General features: G+C 38.6%; 2 protein-coding genes across 2 annotated transcripts in view; one reads left to right on the top strand and one right to left on the bottom strand.

The window, feature by feature from the left end:
* Nucleotides 1-18,858, top strand: part of LOC115775636 (NLR family CARD domain-containing protein 3-like) — an 866,494-nt gene that overhangs the window by 473,162 nt on the left and 374,474 nt on the right. The gene's annotated exons all lie outside the window — the stretch shown is intronic.
* On the bottom strand, nucleotides 2,943-7,450 carry LOC115775784 (zinc finger protein 665-like). The gene is made up of 3 exons (XM_030723318.1): nucleotides 7,429-7,450; nucleotides 6,397-6,993; nucleotides 2,943-5,656 (listed from the first exon to the last, which is right to left on the bottom strand). Exons 1-3 carry the CDS (start codon nucleotides 7,444-7,446, stop codon nucleotides 4,964-4,966), a joined length of 1,308 nt encoding a protein of 435 aa, XP_030579178.1. The 5' UTR covers nucleotides 7,447-7,450; the 3' UTR covers nucleotides 2,943-4,963.

Genomic DNA, 18,858 nt, shown 5'->3' with positions numbered 1-18,858 from the left:
TAATCCAAGCACCTGTGGTGCATATGAAAAAAGGCTTTTTAGATGTGGAAGAATCAAAGAAACAGAACAGCAAACATTTTATGCAGGAGGTGGAAGCGCTCAAGCAAGCTGTATTAAACCTAATGGAGACTTCAATAAAGAGAAAGGAGGAAATGTCAACTGCTATTCTTGGATTACCAGAAGGAAACACTCTACAAGAGTCCCCAGCTGTTTCAGGGTGCTCTCACAGACTGATCGACTAAATGCCACGCTGCAGTAATCCAGGCAAAAGGAGCCCCAACTAAGTATTGAGTGCTGTACATGCTCATACTTTTAATGTTCATACTTTTCAGTTGGCCAACATTTAAAAAAATTTCTTTCTTTGTATTGATCTTAATATTCTAAGTTTCTGAGATATTGAATTTGGGGTTTTCATTAGTCGACAGTTATAATCATCAAAATTAAAAGAACTAAACATCTGTAATATATCAGTCTGTGTGTAATGAATGAACATAATATACAAGTTTGACTTTTTGAATGAAATTACTGAAATAAATCAACTTTTTCATGATATTATAATATTTTGACCAGCACCTGTAAAGAGATTCAAAGCTAACTTAATGGGCAGATGTCTGAGATTTCTACGTCACTGTGAGTCAGCTGCATTTAAAAAATGCTGTGTTTCAATTGTAATGCCTGCTCTGTACTTCCTAAATCTGTCCTCTTCCTGACAACACATCCACATATCGTCCCCTTAGAATTATAAGATTCTATGTGACATTTTTGATGAAATTGACTTATTGTCATATTCTTATTCTCTGACCACTGAACAATATGTAAGATATTTCTTTTCCAATTATATACAACTTTTGTCATTTTATTCACAAAGCAAAAAGGTTCTATCTGCAAAATCAAGCTTTAACTTAGTATTATAAGGTTCTATCTGTGAACCAATAGGCACTTGAAATGTTCATGAGTGAGCCAATCAGGTTCCTTCTTTTTTGTAATATTATAATACAATGCCAAGCAAAGGAGCAGAGATGCAAGAAAAATGTTTTGTGAGAAGTTGGGGATGTTTAAAAGACATCTAAAGGTTGAGGATTTAAAAAATGAGTTGACAGACAGAAGAACTAATGGCAGGAAAACTCTGAGCTTTTGTTTGTTTTTCCTTATGTTAGCACTGACCATAAACAATGTAATATTGAGAATAGTCAAAGGTTGAAATATAAGTTACCTCACGCATAAAATATTGACTGAAGAATGACTTTAGATTTTAATATATTCTATGATTTGGCAGTGGTGCCATGTGGGTGAGCTCTGTCTGTTTATTTCTGTCAAACTCCAGAAAAGCAATTAAAAGGAAAAAAGCACCAGAAAAGGGACAGAAAAGAAATTGTATTATATTATATTATATTTATAATTATATTTTTCCTGAATAAATACAATGAAGCAAAAATTCATTGTCAGTGACTTCTTTATATAATTTTGATTGAAGATACAAGTCAAAAAATCGACCTTTTAAGTGGGATGAGCTTTTATTTGCATTTTTGTACTCAGTGGACATGGACTAAGAGTCTAAATGTTTATTTGGTATTTTAAGTTTAATGGCCCGAAAAGCTATCACAAAGAAATGGTTAAGCATGAAAGTCACACCCCTGAATGATTGGCACCAGAGGATATGTGGATTATATAGGATGGAAATAATTACTCTTTTAGGTAGATTTCAGCTTGTAAAATTAAAAAAGGTCTGGGCTAAATGTCAAAACACAACTGTGGCAAAATATCCAGAATTTGCTTGAATCTCTGTACAGAGTTTATTGAATTTTTTTTTTTTAAAGCCTGTCATGTCTGGCAGTTTTGGCAATCAGAATGATGATCTGAATCCACTGGTGCACCAAATACATTTGCTTTTGTGTAGCCAGAAATTTTATTGAAATTTGACTTTATTATATGTCCAAGTATATCCTTCTCAAATTTTTTCAAATGTTTATTTTATACAATTTTTTATTTTAAATTTTCTGTTTACTTGTTTGTTTGCATATAAATCTTATGTTAAGAAAACTGGAAAAAATAAAGGATGGAAAAAAAAGAGGGTTCAGTCTGCCAACATTAGTTTAATGAAATGTTTGATTTTTTGGTACAATTTTAGAATTGTGTGATAGATGTAGCATTGAAACATTCAAAGATGAAAATCTGTCAACCATCACCTTCTTCTAGTTCAGGGAACGTCAACTGGTGGCCTGCAGGCCACATCCTGCCCCCCAGAGTACTGCCTCAACTATAATACTCCAATCAATCGTCAAAACCCGTTAAATACCCATGTCTGACTAGTCTGAATCATCAAATGCCTCCAACCGTGATTTCCCATTGCCCGTGAATGCCTCCATATCCCTATAACCAATCAGAATGCAAGATCAAACTTGAAGCCTTTCATGGATGCACTGAGCAGCTGGTATTTGACTGTGGTGATCAGAGTGTAAATAGCTGAAGGTGAGTCTAACCTGTTTTGTGTAGACAAAGCAGCAGTCAAACTAACTAAAGGAAGTTTTTCCGGTGGCGAACCTGTGGAAGGATCATTAATGGGCTGCCGAGCATACTCCCAGGCCTGCGTGTGTCTCACTGTGCTTGTTGGGGACCAGACGGGAAGGTGGCTTGGCAGCTGGATGTGCACCCTTCACCCCCACCTCGAAGTATCTGCTTGAGGACGGACTGAAGATTTTGTTAGGTTAGCCTCAAAATAAATTATTTTATTACAAAATAGGTAAATTACTTTATAACATTTTTGAAGAAAGGGACCTTATCCACTGCCTGTGAAATAAAATGATAAATTTACCATAAAATCCAGATCAAAAAAGAGAAAGAGGAAAAAAAGCTCTTAAAAGAAAAAAATGTCCTGACAGATTTAGAGAGTTTTGCATCTGAACTCATTAAAAAAAAAAAAAAAAAAATCTGCCTTCTGAAAAGTAGAGTACACAGAGATAAATTTGTTGCTCTCATGTAACATTTTATTGTTTCCTATGCTCATATCTATGATGAGTACAACAGCCCACAAATCTTGCTGTCTCCATAACAACTGTCGACATAACTGAGAAGAGCATGTAAGTACAGAACTTGCACATCACGTCATTAAAAACAGTATAAATTTGAAAGGAAAAATGATTTATCAAATAATATATTACTTAGGATACAATATTCCTTTTATTTTACTTCATGGAAAGCATCTGGGCCTCATAGTGTTTGCGGAAAAAAAATTCCGGCCCTCGATCAAATGTAGTGGATGACCCCGTTGTAGTTCTTTTAAAGGGAAATGTGTGTGTGTGTGTGTGTGTGTGTGTGTGTGTGTGTGTGTGTGTGTGTAAAAACAGTTTGCCATGAAAGAAGAAACGTAAAAAATGTCACAAAATTCATTAAATTTGATTTAGCTATACTTGTGACAAACTTACATCTCCAATTTTATGGTTTAAAACTTACGATAAGTTAACTATTTGTTATTCCTTGAAGAACAGTAGTAGTTTTTAGTCACATTTTGCAGACAGAACCTTATAATATCAAACAAGAAACAAGTTTTTAGAATTCTAAGGTTCTATCTGCATTTCACTTGTTCAAAAAAACAAAACATTTGAACATTTAATAACATTTTGATATTATCGATTTAGAATACAAATAGGGTGTGTTTCATAATCATGTGTGAACAAGACTTAGTCCATGAGTAATTTTTGCTATTCAAAGTGCAAAAACCTTAAAGCTTAATATCTCAAAACTGGTCAGAATTATAATTCTAAGGTGATGATATTACTGTAATACAAAGAAAACTAACACAAACTACTGAAAAGTGAACAAAGAACAAACCTACGCTAATATAAATCCACACTCGGAACAAACTAAACTGGATTACAAAAAGAAAATTGAAAGGAATTAAAAACAAACTATAACAACTCTGACTTGGTTTTTGTAGTGATTTAATGGATATTAATGACCTAATATTCATAACCACTGACAGAGTCACCTGTGAGAAATTATTTACTTTAATAATTAAGATCTAGACATGTCTGTAATTATCGATGGCTGCTGCTTATTAAACACAGAGTACTGCACTGACTCCACCAACTTTTAAGTACTTTTTAAAGATAAAGTTTTGCAGCAGTATCACGTGGATAGAAGAGACATTTCTTTAATACAACTACTACTTCTAATTATTACTGTTTCTGAAAGGATTCAAATTTAACTGGGAAACCTGGGATAATGTTTTTAAGCAAATAAAAATTAAAACCCTTGATGTATATATCTATACTTGAAGCTTCCTAAATGGGAGATTCAGGATTATTCACTGCAAGTCCAGAAATCAGAGCTACCTCATGAGATCCAAGTGTGACATTAGTTGACACTCTTTACAGGAGATTCTAACAAGATTCTGTGGAGCTGAATCTCAAGGATTTTAAGTTTGACCCTGCAACCAGAAGATGATCTTTTGCCTCTTTTCCACTGAGCAGGTGCCGGCGCCAAGTGCTCGAACCACTAAATGTTTTTCCAGCACGAATTGACTCGGTGCTCGGCTGAAAAACCTGTTCCATTCCAGCAGCCTAAACTGTCTGGTCTGGAATAAAGAACATGTGACACAAGCAGGAGAAGGGCATGGCTCTGCCCTCGCAAAGTAAAGATTTCCACAGCCTTATCACTGCAAGGTGTGTATTATATGAGAAAAGTGATGCGATTTCCATGGCTGTGCATTACGTCGGGCCCTAAGGCTGAATTTGCTCCTGAGTATTCAGTTCATAACAGATAAAACGTGTTGTCGTGCTCGTTATCGCTCTGTGTATACCTTGTGCCACACACAGAAGTTGCAGTAGTTTTGCTTGGATTGTAAAATATGTTTGCAGCACAAGAACTTAAGTTTGCAAAAGGGGGGCATGTTCTGCCACTTTTGTACCCTTCGGCTTCTGTTTCCAAAGAGGAACTGCCAACACTCATACGTAAAGGATAAAAATCACAAAGCACAGTGGAAATGCAGGCTTGTTTTTAAGCAGTTTGCTGGTTCCTTGGGATGAGCAGCGCCACTTGTTAGTGGAAAAGTGATATCGGTGTCTGCAGATTCATTGTGATCCAATGATGGGAATGATTTCAGGCCTGCATGATCACGCTGATGTTTGAACAAAGCAGATAATGAAGTGAATGTTTTTACACATTTGTAACAATGAAACAGTTTCTTTGCAGCGTGGGTTCGTTTGTGTTTGAAGTATGAACTGAGATTCCTGAAGCTCTTGTCACACTGGTCACAGCTGTAGTTCCCTTCAATGTGTGTACTCTCATGAAGGTTACGACTACCTGAACATGAGAAGCTTTTCTCACAGTGGCTGCACTTGTATGGTTTCTCTCCTGTGTGGACTCGTTTATGTCCTTTAAGCTGACCTGCAGTGATGAAGGATGACCCACACTGGTCACAGAGGTGCTTTTTAACCCCACTGTGGTAGAGTTCATGTTGTTTTAATTCACCTGTTGTGGGGAAGCTTCTCCCACATTTTTTGCAGTAGTACAGGTTGTGTCCAGTGTGTCTACGCTGATGTCTTGTTAGGCTCAGTTGCTGATTGAAAGTTTTCCCACAAAGGTCACAGCGAAACGCTTTCCCACCACAGCAGCGATGACAGGGCTGAGAACTGGATCCATCTGTGTGGCTCTGCTTCTAAACAAAGACACAAATCAATCTAACTGTTAAAAATTGACACCAAATCAGTTTTTACACCCACTCCAAGAGTCACAATCTGAAGCCAAAATCCTGTTTTTGGTCAGCACAATTATTTTTGTATTTTGTAACTCTCAATATCATGGGATTTTTAATAGTTTCAATAACTGCAGCAATTTAATGTTTCTGACCAAAAAGAACAGAAACAAGCACTGGTACCCAGGATGTTTGATCTGTTTGACATCAACTTTGAAGGACCTCTGTGTACTTGGAGGGTCTGTAACTCTAAAAAAATTACATACTGTGAAGTTAAGATTCTGCACATCTCCATTACATAAACTAAAAATCAATGCACAAAAAAGTCAGTTGATTCTGAGGGGATCAGGTGAGAGGCAATAACTGATTTTCCATCAACTGACTAATGTAATGGCGATTAAAAAAAACTTACTTTGGGCCTATATATTATATTATATTATATTATATTATATTATATTATATTATATATTAGCAGAAATAATAATACAGAGATTAACATGAAACTGCCAGAATCTTAAACAATATAGTGATATTAATTTTTAACCATTACAAAAAGTAATTTAATTTCTTATGATCATAGCATCATAAAACGTGTGGCACTGTGTTTAATGCAATAGAATTGGTAACATGCTAACACAATTTAATAAGCAGAGTTTTTCCAGAAGCTAAGGCTAAGGTTTCAAGATCAAAATAAAAACACATACCTCACAGTAACTGCACTTGTAGAGTCTCTTTCTACTGTGGATCTGTTGGTGTTTTTTCAGGGAATATGGAGCTTTAAAAGTCTTATCACACAGGTCACAGTGATAAGGTCTCTCCTCAGTGTGGGTAAATCTGTGGCGTTGTAAATGTGAGTCTGTTGTAAACAGTTTGCCACACTGATCACAGCAGTACACATCCTGTCCAGTGTGAATGCGTAGGTGTGCATTTCTGTTCCCTAGCAGGCTGAAAGTTTTTCCACACAAGTCACAGCTGTATGCCTTAATTCCAGAGTGGGTAACTTGATGAGCCCGTAAATGGCTACTGTGATTAAACGCTCTGCCACACTGATCACAGCTGTACGGCTTCTCACCACTGTGGATGAGTTGGTGTGTTTTTAAGCTTCCAGGCTGGGTAAAAGTCTTTCCACATAAGTCACAACTGAACGGTTTCTCTCCAGTGTGGATCACTTGATGTCTTTTTAATGAACTTTTACTACAAAAATCCGTCCCACACTGATCACAAGTGTATTTTTTTTCTCCCTTCCTCCTGTGAGGTTTGTCAGCCTCCTGAGAGTGCTGACTTGTCGCTCCATGTTGGTCCTGCAGTGACGGAGATACAAACAGAAGCAGTGAGTGAAATGCAGTCGTGGAAAACACTGAACCTTCAAACTCCCTCTATTAATACTAGTTTCAAACCTGAGGTTGGAGCACGGCACCAAACACCTGGTAAAATTTGCTAAGACAAGATGATTTTTTTTTTTTGTCCTGATATGTAGAACCTCAGAAGTGACAGATTGTGTACTTTCTTTTTGCCATAACTGTAACGCTTTGTGACAATAAAAAACAGCCATTATCAACTCCCTCTCCTTTGAGTTTCACACTGACAAACTCCACATCGAAGAAATTTAAAATGCAACCTTTTTAGTTTGTCTTGTTGTAACGTCAGTGCTAATTGGGACCATAATAAAACAGACCAACAGCAGCTGATGAAGTCACACAGTTTCAATAATAGTGTAACACTGAGATTTTTCTCACCTGTTGTGTTGAACTCATTGTTTCCTCTGTAGAGGCTGAAAATGTTCCTCTGCTGCTCCGTCAGACTCTCGTCCTCTTGATGATCAGCTGCAGGAGAACAGATCTTTATTAGAAGCTATCACACTGCAGTGTTTGTGGGAATGAGCCCTTTAAGGCTGGATTTGGATTTATACACTCTTGTGGGATACAGACCGGTTCTACGGTGGTATGAAAACATTTGGGCACTCTTTATTTTCATGATTTTCCTTTATAGATCATTGGTTGTTCAGATCAGCAATTTCAGTATCATATATATCATATAGCAGGCAAACACAGTGATATTTGAGAAGTGAAATGAAGTTTATAGGATTTACAGAAAGTTTGCAATAATTATTTAAACAAAATTAGGCAGGTGCATAAATTTGGGCACCCTTGTATTATTGATTTGAATACCTTTTGCACTATTTATTGGAACACAAAATTTGTTTTGTAAGCTCATTGACCCTTGACCTACATACACAGGTGATTCCGATTATGAGAAAGGGTTAAGGTGGCGAGTTCCAAGTGTTTGTCCTCTCTTCATCTTTTCTGAAGAGTAGCAACATGGGAGCCTCAAAACAACTCTCAAATGACCTGAAAAAAAGATTGTTCAACATCATGGTTTAGGAGAAGGATCCAAAAAGCTCTCAGAGATTTCAGCTGTCAGTTTCTACTGTGAGGAACATAGTGAGGAAGTGGAAGATGAGAGGCAAAGTTCTAGTTAAGGCCCGAAGTGGCAGACCAAGAAAAATCTCAGATAGGCAGAGGCAAAGGATGATGAGAACAGTCATAGTCAACCCACAGAGCAGCTCCAAAGACCTACAACATCATCTTGCTTCAGATGGTGTCACTGTGCACTGTTCAACTATTCAGCGCACAAGGAGAAGCTGTATGGGAGAGTAATGCAGAAGAAGCCTTTTCTGCGCACACGCCACAAACAGAGTTGCTTAAGGTATGCTAAAGCACATTTGGACAAGCCAGCTTCATTTTGGAATGGTGCTGTGGACTGATGAAAGTTAAACTGAGATATTTGGACATAACAAGCCAAGACAAACTTATTTATAAAAAAGAAAAACAGTAACCAATGACCAAAGGGCTGTACATAAAACACATTAGGACAAGAGAAGACAAAATTTAAAAATGCAATTAAAATTTTTTTTCTACACACATAAAATAAATAAAATACACACACATAGTTTTCAGAGCATTAGTTTTTATATTTGGTTTCATGCTTAGTTTTAGGTTTTCATACTTTGTCAGGTGCAAGAGTGACTCTAAGGACACACATGAATATCAACAAGGAGAAACATAAAGAAACAGAACACAGCGAATGTTGGACAAAACAAATTGTACTTTTGAAGGAATCAAAGCTCAAATCCAGCTGCATCCTGATGTTCTCACCACATGAAGCTGCTTCTGTTTTGGAGCTTTGCGGTCTCTGTACACAACCTACTTAACCATTTATGCTTGTGTAGCTGGATTGTGTATGTTAATTAGCTTGTGGTCACGTGCTGGTATTTTATCGGCGGTGCCAGCTGGGCCTTTTTTGGTCCTCGCTCTTTTTGCTCAGTTTTTGGCTGCAAACATATTTGTCCCTGTTTTTCCACTGTCTTGATTTTCTCACATCCATTCTGATAGTTCCAGCAGTCTCCCTCCAGGAATTTGCTGACATTTGTGAGTCCTTGTATTAATGCTTTGATTATTATTCCTGATTGTTATTCTCTCATTCAAACACTGCAGCAAAAAGTAGCCAGAAACGCACAAGGACTGAACAGGTTAATCACAACCTTGTGGCCTGTGTGGACCTGACATGTAGTTTGATTTCTCTGGAGGCGCACGTCAGGTTACGTTGAAGGATCAGTGCGGTTTCTCGGCAGACCGCTGCCATTACTTTGTGGACCGATGCGGTGAGCACGCACACGCACGCACACAGTTGCCCGATGGTGCTCCCAGCTTAAAATGTTAGAGCGGGGAAAAAAATGATTTCATATCAATCCACAAGGGTTTTAAATAAAATTATGAAAACAAAGGTCATTGTATCTATAATTTCTGTTAGTTTTAGTAAGTTTTGTAAACTCACAATACTGTTTTTTGCTTTTAATTATAGATTTTATTTATTTCAGTTAATGAAAATTTTTTTTTTTCAGTTTCAGTTTTCATTATTTAGTTCGTTTTCGTTAACTGTAATAACCCTGTTTGTTACAAAGTTTACCAGCCCGCATGAACCAGCTTGGTGGTATCACGTGGTATAGCCAAACTTGCATGCAATTGGTCAGTGGGTTTCCTTGGACGCTTCACTACTACCATAAGGACTGTAAAAGCTGCGCCGGTAAACCCGAAAGCGCTCAACAAGATTTTAATTAAGTGGTCATTTCTGTTTTGGTATTAGGTTCGGGTCCGCTTGAGATATCATTTCGGTCCGGATCCGGACCGAGGTCCACCTATTGGTAATGTCTGGCCTAGTTTAACATAAAAAGGACCTATCAGCCAAATATGACATAAGCCACTCTAAGACAGTGCTTTGGAAACCCACATGCTGCTCTAAATGAGAAATTAAAATAAAATGATACACAGTGTTGAATGCAGCTTTCAAATCTAAGAAAAATCATGTAGTCTTCTGCATCTGTAGCTAAAAGGATATTGATAAAAACCCTCAACAATGCAGATTCAGTACTAGGAAGAGGTTTAAAGCCAGATTGAAAGACCTCAAGGATTATTTTCATCTAGGAAGGCTTTCAATTGGCTAAAAACAACTTTCTCTAGGATCTTAGACAGAAAAGGAAGCTTAGAAATGGGCCTATAATTGGATAACACAAAGGGATCAAGACTAGGTTTTTTTTTTTTTTTTTTTGGATCAGTTGTTGAATTTTTGCACATTTAAAAGATTTAGGAACCACGCCAGTAGACAGGCTACTATTAACGAGAGCCAGGACAAGTGGGCCTAAGACAGAAATAGCCTCTTTAAAAAGTCAAGGTGGGAAAATGGATAACAGATAGGGCTGGACCAAAAGTAATCTCAATATTTTTTAGTTGAATGGTGATATACGATATATATCTTGATATTTTTTCTTTCCAAAAGGCATAAACAAAAAGACACTTCAGAATCAAAGCTACATGTTCCAGATGTTACACAGACATGTTAATTAACATTCAGTTTTAGCTGTACATGAGAAATTACTCAAGAATCAACTATTGGCATATTTAAATAATAATGCTCCTCAAATAAATTAATGTTTTTTACCTCTATAAAAAGACTCACAGATGTGCTATTAAAATGTAGATAGAAAAGATGCAGAGCAAAAATAGCAAAAGGCTGATTTATTCTTTAAAAAGCCAGTCTGGTGAAGTCTACTTCACTGGAAAGTACTTCCTCCTGTGTGTACTCCTGTACATACAATACGGTGAGAGACAGAATGAACTGTCAGCTCAGTAGACATATGCGCTGACGTATCACAGCGATAGGCCCACCTGATCAATGCGGCATCTGCAAGGACATGAAAAAGACCCACTTCCGCTATTAAGGTCACGTGAATTGCGGTGAAAACCAACTTCTGCTATGGAGGCACCCTCTTACCTGCAGGCAGGGGGTCCGGGCAATGCCAAAGCGCACGAACGGACGTAGTACAAAGACTGTATGTACACAAATCAGGGCAACAGTGGAGGATTTCAGATTTACAAAACTCTCTGACATCACCGGACAAAGTCTCTAAATTTGTCGCTAGTCAAAAAAAAAAAAAAAGTCGGCAGAAGGGTCTTAAAAGCTGCTAAATCTAGCAGCAGTCACTAAGTTGGGAACGCTGCCATGTGGTCACTTCCTGCATGATTAACGGGTGAAGCGGAGAGAGGCAGGGCAGTGTGGACTTGTGCAGAGACAAACTGTGAGAAGCCAAAGGTGAACTGGTGGCTCTACAAGTATGATGGAAACACAACCTAGACTATATCGATATAAAAGATATTGTCGCATCTTATATCACATATGAAAATCAGGGGTGGGACCTGATTAAAAAAATTTATCTAATTAATTAGAAGCTCTGTAATTAATTAATCGAATTTTAATTGCATTTTAATCACATTTTAATATATAACATGATAAATATTAATTTAAGTTTGGTTGATGAATGAATCAATATACATAAGCTTAAACTTCAAAATCTTGTTTATTTTCCCACCAGTCTACTACACAGACCAACGAAGGGTGGAAGTGCTCCTGTGATAAGCAGACTCCTGAAATTAAAGTTAAGCATCATAACTGGATAGTTTTATTCTACATTAATGTCTCACTTAATATAGTTGGAAATTAATCATTCACTCAGCTGTATTCCTTGATGCTGAAATGTGTTATGCCTGTTTTAACAGCTTATTTTGAATTAAAGAATTAAAATTAAACCACAAAAAGGAGAAAAAGTTCGTTCTCCGTTTAACCAGCTGTTTTTACACAGCTGTGCTTCACACTCACGGTTGTTAGGCGACATGAGCTACGCAGAGGTGAGGGCAGGCGATGCTGATATGAAGGCTAGCCGCTCACTTCCGGCCTTTGCGGTCTTCGTGGGCTGCAAAGGATGTGGGCTGAGTCCTTCAAAGGATGCGGCCGCTGAATATTTGACATCGTGCGTCGATATAATCTGTATGCCTGGAACTCGTGCACTGAGAAACGTTCCGGTGCAAAGTGCGATTAAAATGCGTTAAAATTTTTAATTCGTTAATTTCCCCGTACTTAATTAATCGAAATTAACGCGTTAAAGTCCCACCCCTAAAGAAAATATATAGGCCTAGTGAGAGAGTCTGAGGGCTTCATGTGATCGATAGTCTCATATAAGGAAGACAGGGTGACAGGCTCAAACTGGTATGAAGCATTAGAGTAATGAATAGTGAGTGAGGGGTCAAAAGCTGGGGGTAATATATGAGCCCTAACACTGTTCACTTTACCCACGAAAACTCAGATGAAGGCTCAATGCCAATATACCGACGAGTGTTTAAAATAATATTGAATAATATACGATAGGGCTGGGTGATATTGACCAAAAGTAATATCGCGATATCTTTTAGCTGAATGGATATATTATATATCTCAATATATTTTCTTCCCAAAAGGTATAAACAAAAAGGCACTATAGAGTCGAAGCTTCATGTCCCAAATGTCACACAGACATTTTTATTAACATTCAGTTGTAGAACTACATGAGAAATTGCTCAAAAATAAACTGTTGGCATATTTAAATAATAATGCACCGCAAATATGCAGGGCCTGTTAGCGCATGTAAAAGACCCACTTCTGGTATCAAGGTCACGTGACTTACGGTACAAACCAACTTCTGCTTACCTGCAGGCAGAGACTCTTGGGGTCCGGGCGATGCCAATGTGTACAGTACGAACGGACGCAGTATGTAGGATGTAGGTACACAAAACACAGCGACAGCGGAGCAATTCAAGTTTCCAAAACTCTCCAACCTCACAGGAAAAATTAGTTAAATTTGCCGCAAGACGGTTTTGGGGGAAAAAGTTGCCAGTGGGGTCTGAAAAGCCGTTAAATCTAGCAACAAAATCACTAAGTTGGGAACACTGCCATGCAGTCGCTTCCTGCATGATTAAGATTGAAATAATCGTTGACTAAACGACTAATCGATAACAAAAATGACAGATTATTCGACTACCAAAATAATTTTTAGTTGCTGCCCTAATGCAAAATATTTATTATCATTATTGAAAAAAAATTACAGAAAATATTGAGATATTATTTTTTGATAATATTGCACACCCCAAATTCAGAAGTCATTTACAAAGTCCTTATTGTAACTAGGTGGCCTGTAAATAACAGCACACAGCACAAGATGAGAGCGGCACAGCTCAAATAGACTCAGTTCAACACTCTGAGCTGGCTACAGGCACCAACCAGGTGTAGACAGGGTCTCAAGAGCACCAAAACAAACTTCTTTCAGTTGCCTCAGCATACTGCGCTAAGCAGACCTTCAACCTCACTAGCCTACTGCTCAGTGTTAATTTCGATAGCAAATATTGATTTAGTTTTAGTCATCTGAATAGTTTTAGTCTAATTTTAGTCGACTGATTAGCATAAGAATATAGTCAACTAAATCTACAGTCGATTCGGTCGACTAAAATATAAAGGGTGTGAAATGCAAATGTTTTTTCTTCATTTCCCTTGAATTAGTGATTGTACACACTTAAACTTTACACAAATTAAACATTTATGAAAGGCTATGGAATATTATTAATGCTAATCATTTTAGGTAGTTTTTATTTAGTTATCGTGTTGTTGTCATCATGAAAAAAAGGGTCTTTGACGGAAACTATGATGAAAATAGTTTGTCAACAAAATTAACACTGCTACCGCTCTGTCTCCCACAGGAACAGTGGCGCTTTCTCCCGGAAGGTGGAGCCACAGCGCAGAGGAGGTATTCCGCACCCTCCAAATTTAAAAAAAAAAAAATATTTCAAACAAACTACATGCTGTTTAGCGCACATATTAAGTTTCCAAGGTGCACCTAAAGGCATCATGAAGTCGCCGCTTCCCTGCACACACTGAACCGTACATAACGATGTAGCTGCGCACAGTATTTTGCAGCCAGGTGTAGCTGCAGTGAGCGCGGTCGCTGCTGCGTGTCTTTAGCTTTTTGTCTCCTGCACTTTGTGTTTTGTCCTGTGTGTTGCTGCTGGGATCTCTATGCTCCTCTTTTCTCTCCCCTCACCGCCCAGCTGCTCTCTGAACATCATTTTAGGAGTTCACTTCCTCTCACGTGTTCATCCACAGCAGCTGGACAATAAAGTTTATTGTGACCCTGATACTGCAGCAGATCGCTCTCATCCATTTCCTGTTGTCCCTTCAAATAGAAATGAGGCTGTAGAGGTTTGGAGCAGGCAGAAAAACAGAGTTTCTGCTCCACCTTCTCCCAGCATGCTGAGCTAATGATTAGCTGGTGTTTGTCTCCAAACACTCTCTCACTCTCCTCTCAGCGTGTTCACAATAAAGTGAACAGACACCGAGGAGAGCAGCAGAAGACCTCATTCAGGAGCTCAGCTCCAGATTAACTGAACTCACATTAAAGTTAGCTCCTGCTTACCTTTAGATGACAAGCTGCGGGATGAAGCTGCAACTCTCTCCAAACACACAAAGAAGTCAGCGAGCACAGACCCGCGCGCTTAAAGGCAGACACATCCCACTTCCGGTTAATCCCACTGAACAGGAAGTGGCTGCGCTTGAGCCGGGAGCGCAGCAGGGGGCGCTCCAGAGTCGAGTTTGAGCTCCCAAAGAAGTGAGTCCAAATCCGTCCTTCCTCCTTTTCCTGATCACTTTACCTTCATGTGGATGGAAAACGTCATGAGGTGAAGGAAAGGAGTGAAGGAGAGTTGATAAGGAGTTAGGAGCCTCAGACTGCTCTGACACTGATTAATAATGTGATGGAGGATGACACGAGTCTGCTGGGTGGAAACTCCAAAGTCCTGAAGATGGACGCTTAGATGTTTGTCCAGCGTGTTGTTGCAGTGTTGTTTCATGCAGCTCATATAAAAGCAGAGCAGCAGCAGGAACATCTGCCTTCATCACTGAGGCTGTCATTGGAGAGAAAAAGGAGCAGGAAGCCCATAAAGTCACATTCAATGTGACTTACAGGTGTACCACTTTAATAGGTACACCTGTCATGCAGCAACATTCAGATGGTCACAATCTGGCATCAACAACATGACAGCACGGCTCCATATTTGGACCAAGAGATTGTATGGAGATAAATTTGTCTCAAAATTATTCAATCAAACAAAAACTAATCTTAATTAAAAAAAATAAATTGTGGTCAAAACTTTTGGAATTGTAATGAAATATTTTTTATGTAATGGAATATTTTATTTTGGAAAAAAAACAGGTTTTTCTATAAAACTTTTTTATTCAAATGACTCATTTGTTTCTCATGAAGAGAAAAAGTTATTTGCAAACCATAAACTTTTATTTGCGTATGTCAGAAATCTTTGGTTACAATTCTCAAACCTTTGGTTTTGATGCTCCCTGTTTTTGGCTGAACTCAAAGGGTTTTAAGTGCTGGTAACATGAACATTCTTGGCGGCGCCTAAAGACAAGTGATGTAAGATGTATCCCTAATGGTTAGTGCTGACTAAAGCGGCAAACTCTGATCCCTCCCACCCCCGAAAGCGGCTTAAAGCCGTTTTTCCATATGGAATAACTCAGCGCTGGTCGACTCAACTCGCCGCAATTTGACAGCATTTTCATTAGAATCAGGTACCCTTTGCAGGTCCTTTTTTCGTACTCACTCACCTGAGGTTCTAAGCGATCCAAGGTGATCCAAAAATGTGACAGGGAGGACAGCATGCCACTGACTGGCCAGGGAGTGCCGTCACTAGCGAAGTCATGAGAGCGACTCCTTCACCAGAATCAAGCGTGCCATTTTCAAACCTAACAGCAAGAAACCTGGCAGGGTTCTTGTTGAGCTTACATTGATCAAAACAACGGCGCATTATAAAATAGTGGCGTATGAGGTTATTGTTTCCTTCATGAATAAAAACATTTTTACCCCTCACATGACAGAGACTTTGGGTTTTTAGCTATTTATTAGGGACGTACAACTAGTTGGGTAATACTATTCTAAACCTGTGATGTTTTACTTTATGTTCTGACTTTATCGAGTCAAACTTATAATGTTGTTGGAAAAGCATGAGAAACCTAATGCAACAATGCTTTTAACAGTGGTGATGGTTTATTATGGTTGAATAAAAAACAAAGTATTCAGAAAGTTTTACTATGGATTTTAAAAACAGAAACTAAAGTAACTCAGACCATGGTAGTTGAGGATTGTAGTTAAAGTATACATGACTGTGATCAGGATTATTTTATGCAGTGTGTTTTTTCCGTGATCAATGTGATACATACATGACTAGATTATGAGGTTAACATTGATTTTTTAAAATTTCAATAGCCTAAAAAGCAAAACACAGAGAATGCATCACACACATAATCTATGTTTGCCACCATGGCAAGTTCTGCATCTACAATATCGTAGCTAAACTCACCTGAACTCAAGAGCAGAACAGTTCATGTATTGTCATGTTGATATTTAATGATGGTCTCAATTCAGACAGAACACTGTCTACAACGTCGGTGATATCCACCCCTGTGTCTCACAGGTTATTGGACCACAAGACGAGGCGGATGGCTGGTATGAAGCAATCCGTCCGCAATCTTTTCATCACCTCATCGTGATGATCGCAGTAGAAATAATTAGGTGTATGATACAAACACCTGTGATGATCGTAGTCCGGTCGGGTGTCTTGACATCCGTGGCACCATATCTCTGCATGGTACCTCTGCAAGGTCTTATACAATAGGCATAGTGTGGTGAGCTTAATGGCCTTCACACCGCACTCTGTCAGCTCCTCCTACTCAAAATATGAGCTGTCCACTGAATAAAAATTTAACCTCCTCGTTAGAAACCACACACATCATAATTTCGCATCGCTAAATTTAACTGTATACACCAGTCCACTATGGCTTTTGTATTCTAATTTAAACTCAGGAAGGAAGTAGTCTAATCATGTACTAGGAAGTATGTGATTAGACTACTTACCTGTGACTCTCAGGTGTTCACAGAGGATCTGGAGGAGCTGCCTGACAGCAAGATCACAGGAGATGGAGATGAATCCCTCAGAGAAGCCTCTAAAAATGCTCCCTGAGACAGATGTCTGCTGCAGTTATAAATCCACACTGTAGCACTGATGTTCTCACTAACATAGATCAGTGTTTGTGCTTCTTCCTGCCGTGCCTGGATGTTCTGCTGCACAGGAATCTGCTGAGCTCCATGGATCTTCCTTCCACTTTGGAATATCTTTTGGGAAATTATTTGTCAGCAGTGATTCTTTGGCTGGATTATCGCAACCACAGTGTGCTGCTAAATTAAACTGTTTTCATGTCAAAACTATTGCAGGCTGGGGAGTCATGTGCTGAGTGCTGCATCTGAACACCTGTTTTTGAAAAACATTCATTTGTTGGATAGAAATGACGGAAATGCTGCACTTGCACTGATTAAGAGTTTGTGTTGAGTTGGATGGAATTTGGACACATTTCCAGAAGCAGTCAGGCAAATATAAAGCAGATACATGAAGAAAAGCTTTGTGAGTCTGCTAGAATTAAAGAGGAAAAATGTGTGTTGCAGCCACAGACTTTAATGAGCTGCGAGCAGGAAAAGAAGAGTTTGGTCCAAATATTGAAACGAAACTTTTTTTCTCTTTGTCTTTTTTTAAAGATGCTGTTGTTTGTTCAGGAAACTCTGTCTGGAAATGTTTGATGTGATCAAAGCTCCTGCTAATGGTCAGTTAGTTCACCACAGGGTGGCTGCGGGTCACTGTGACATCATCAGTCCTGTAAGGGCCGCTGTTTGTCCTCACTCAGGTCCTTCCTGCAGTGGAACCACAGGAACCCAATGTAATCCAATCCAAATTTATTCAGGAGCCTGAGTTGGTAAAACCACGGGCCTCATATAAGGATCAAATGGGCCCAGGTCCAATTTCATAGTGCTGCTCGAACTACTGGGTCTTACTTTTGTTAAAATGTAAAAAGTTTAAAGCCATCCAGGCTTTAATGTCATTAAGACATTCAATTAATATTTTGAGAGAGCTGCCATCGTTCCCTCTCAGGGGCAGATAGATTTGGGAATCGTCAGCGTAGAAGTGGAAGGAGATACCATTTTTTTCAAAATCAATTCTAGGGGAAGTAGATATAAAGAAAAAAGGATCGGCCCCAAAACAGAACCCTGTGGAACTCCACATAAAAGCAGGGCAGATGGAGAAGTTGAGCCTCCAGAACTGACTCTGAAACTTCTCTCAGACAAGTATGACTTAAACCACTTCAAAGCTATGCCTTTTACCCCCACAGTGTTCTTAAGGTGAGAAATGAGAATACTGTGACCATCAGTGTCAAAGGCAGCTGTGAGATCTAAAGGCATTAAAATAACAGAATCCCCAGAGTCTGTAGCCAATAAAACATCATTAAAAACTCTCAAAAGAGCTGATTCTGTGCTGGAACACCTCAAGCATCTTATGCATATCTAAAAAAAAAAAAAAAAAGGCTGAAACTGCAGAAGAACCACTTTCTCTAAAATCTTAAAAATAAACAGGAGCTTAGAGATTGGGCAAAAATTAGAAAGCACTGAGGTGTCAGGATTTGCTTTTTTCTTCAAAGGCTGCACCACTGCTTGCTTAAAGTGTAAGGGAACAACACCAGAAACAAGACTACTGTTAATAATAGATTGTATATTAGGCCTGATGGTGTCCCAAACTTCCCTGAATAAGTGAGTTGGAATAATATCGATTGGACAGGCTGAGGGTTTAAGCTCAGAAATCATTCTCTCAAGAAAAGGGAGAGACAGCGGTTCAACTTGACTGAAAACAGCAGAAACA

The sequence above is a fragment of the Archocentrus centrarchus genome, unplaced genomic scaffold (genome assembly GCF_007364275.1).
Source record: "Archocentrus centrarchus isolate MPI-CPG fArcCen1 unplaced genomic scaffold, fArcCen1 scaffold_24_ctg1, whole genome shotgun sequence".
NCBI lineage: Eukaryota > Metazoa > Chordata > Actinopteri > Cichliformes > Cichlidae > Archocentrus > Archocentrus centrarchus.
Note: the sequence above shows the minus strand (reverse complement) of the source record. Positions and strands in the feature narration are given on the sequence as shown.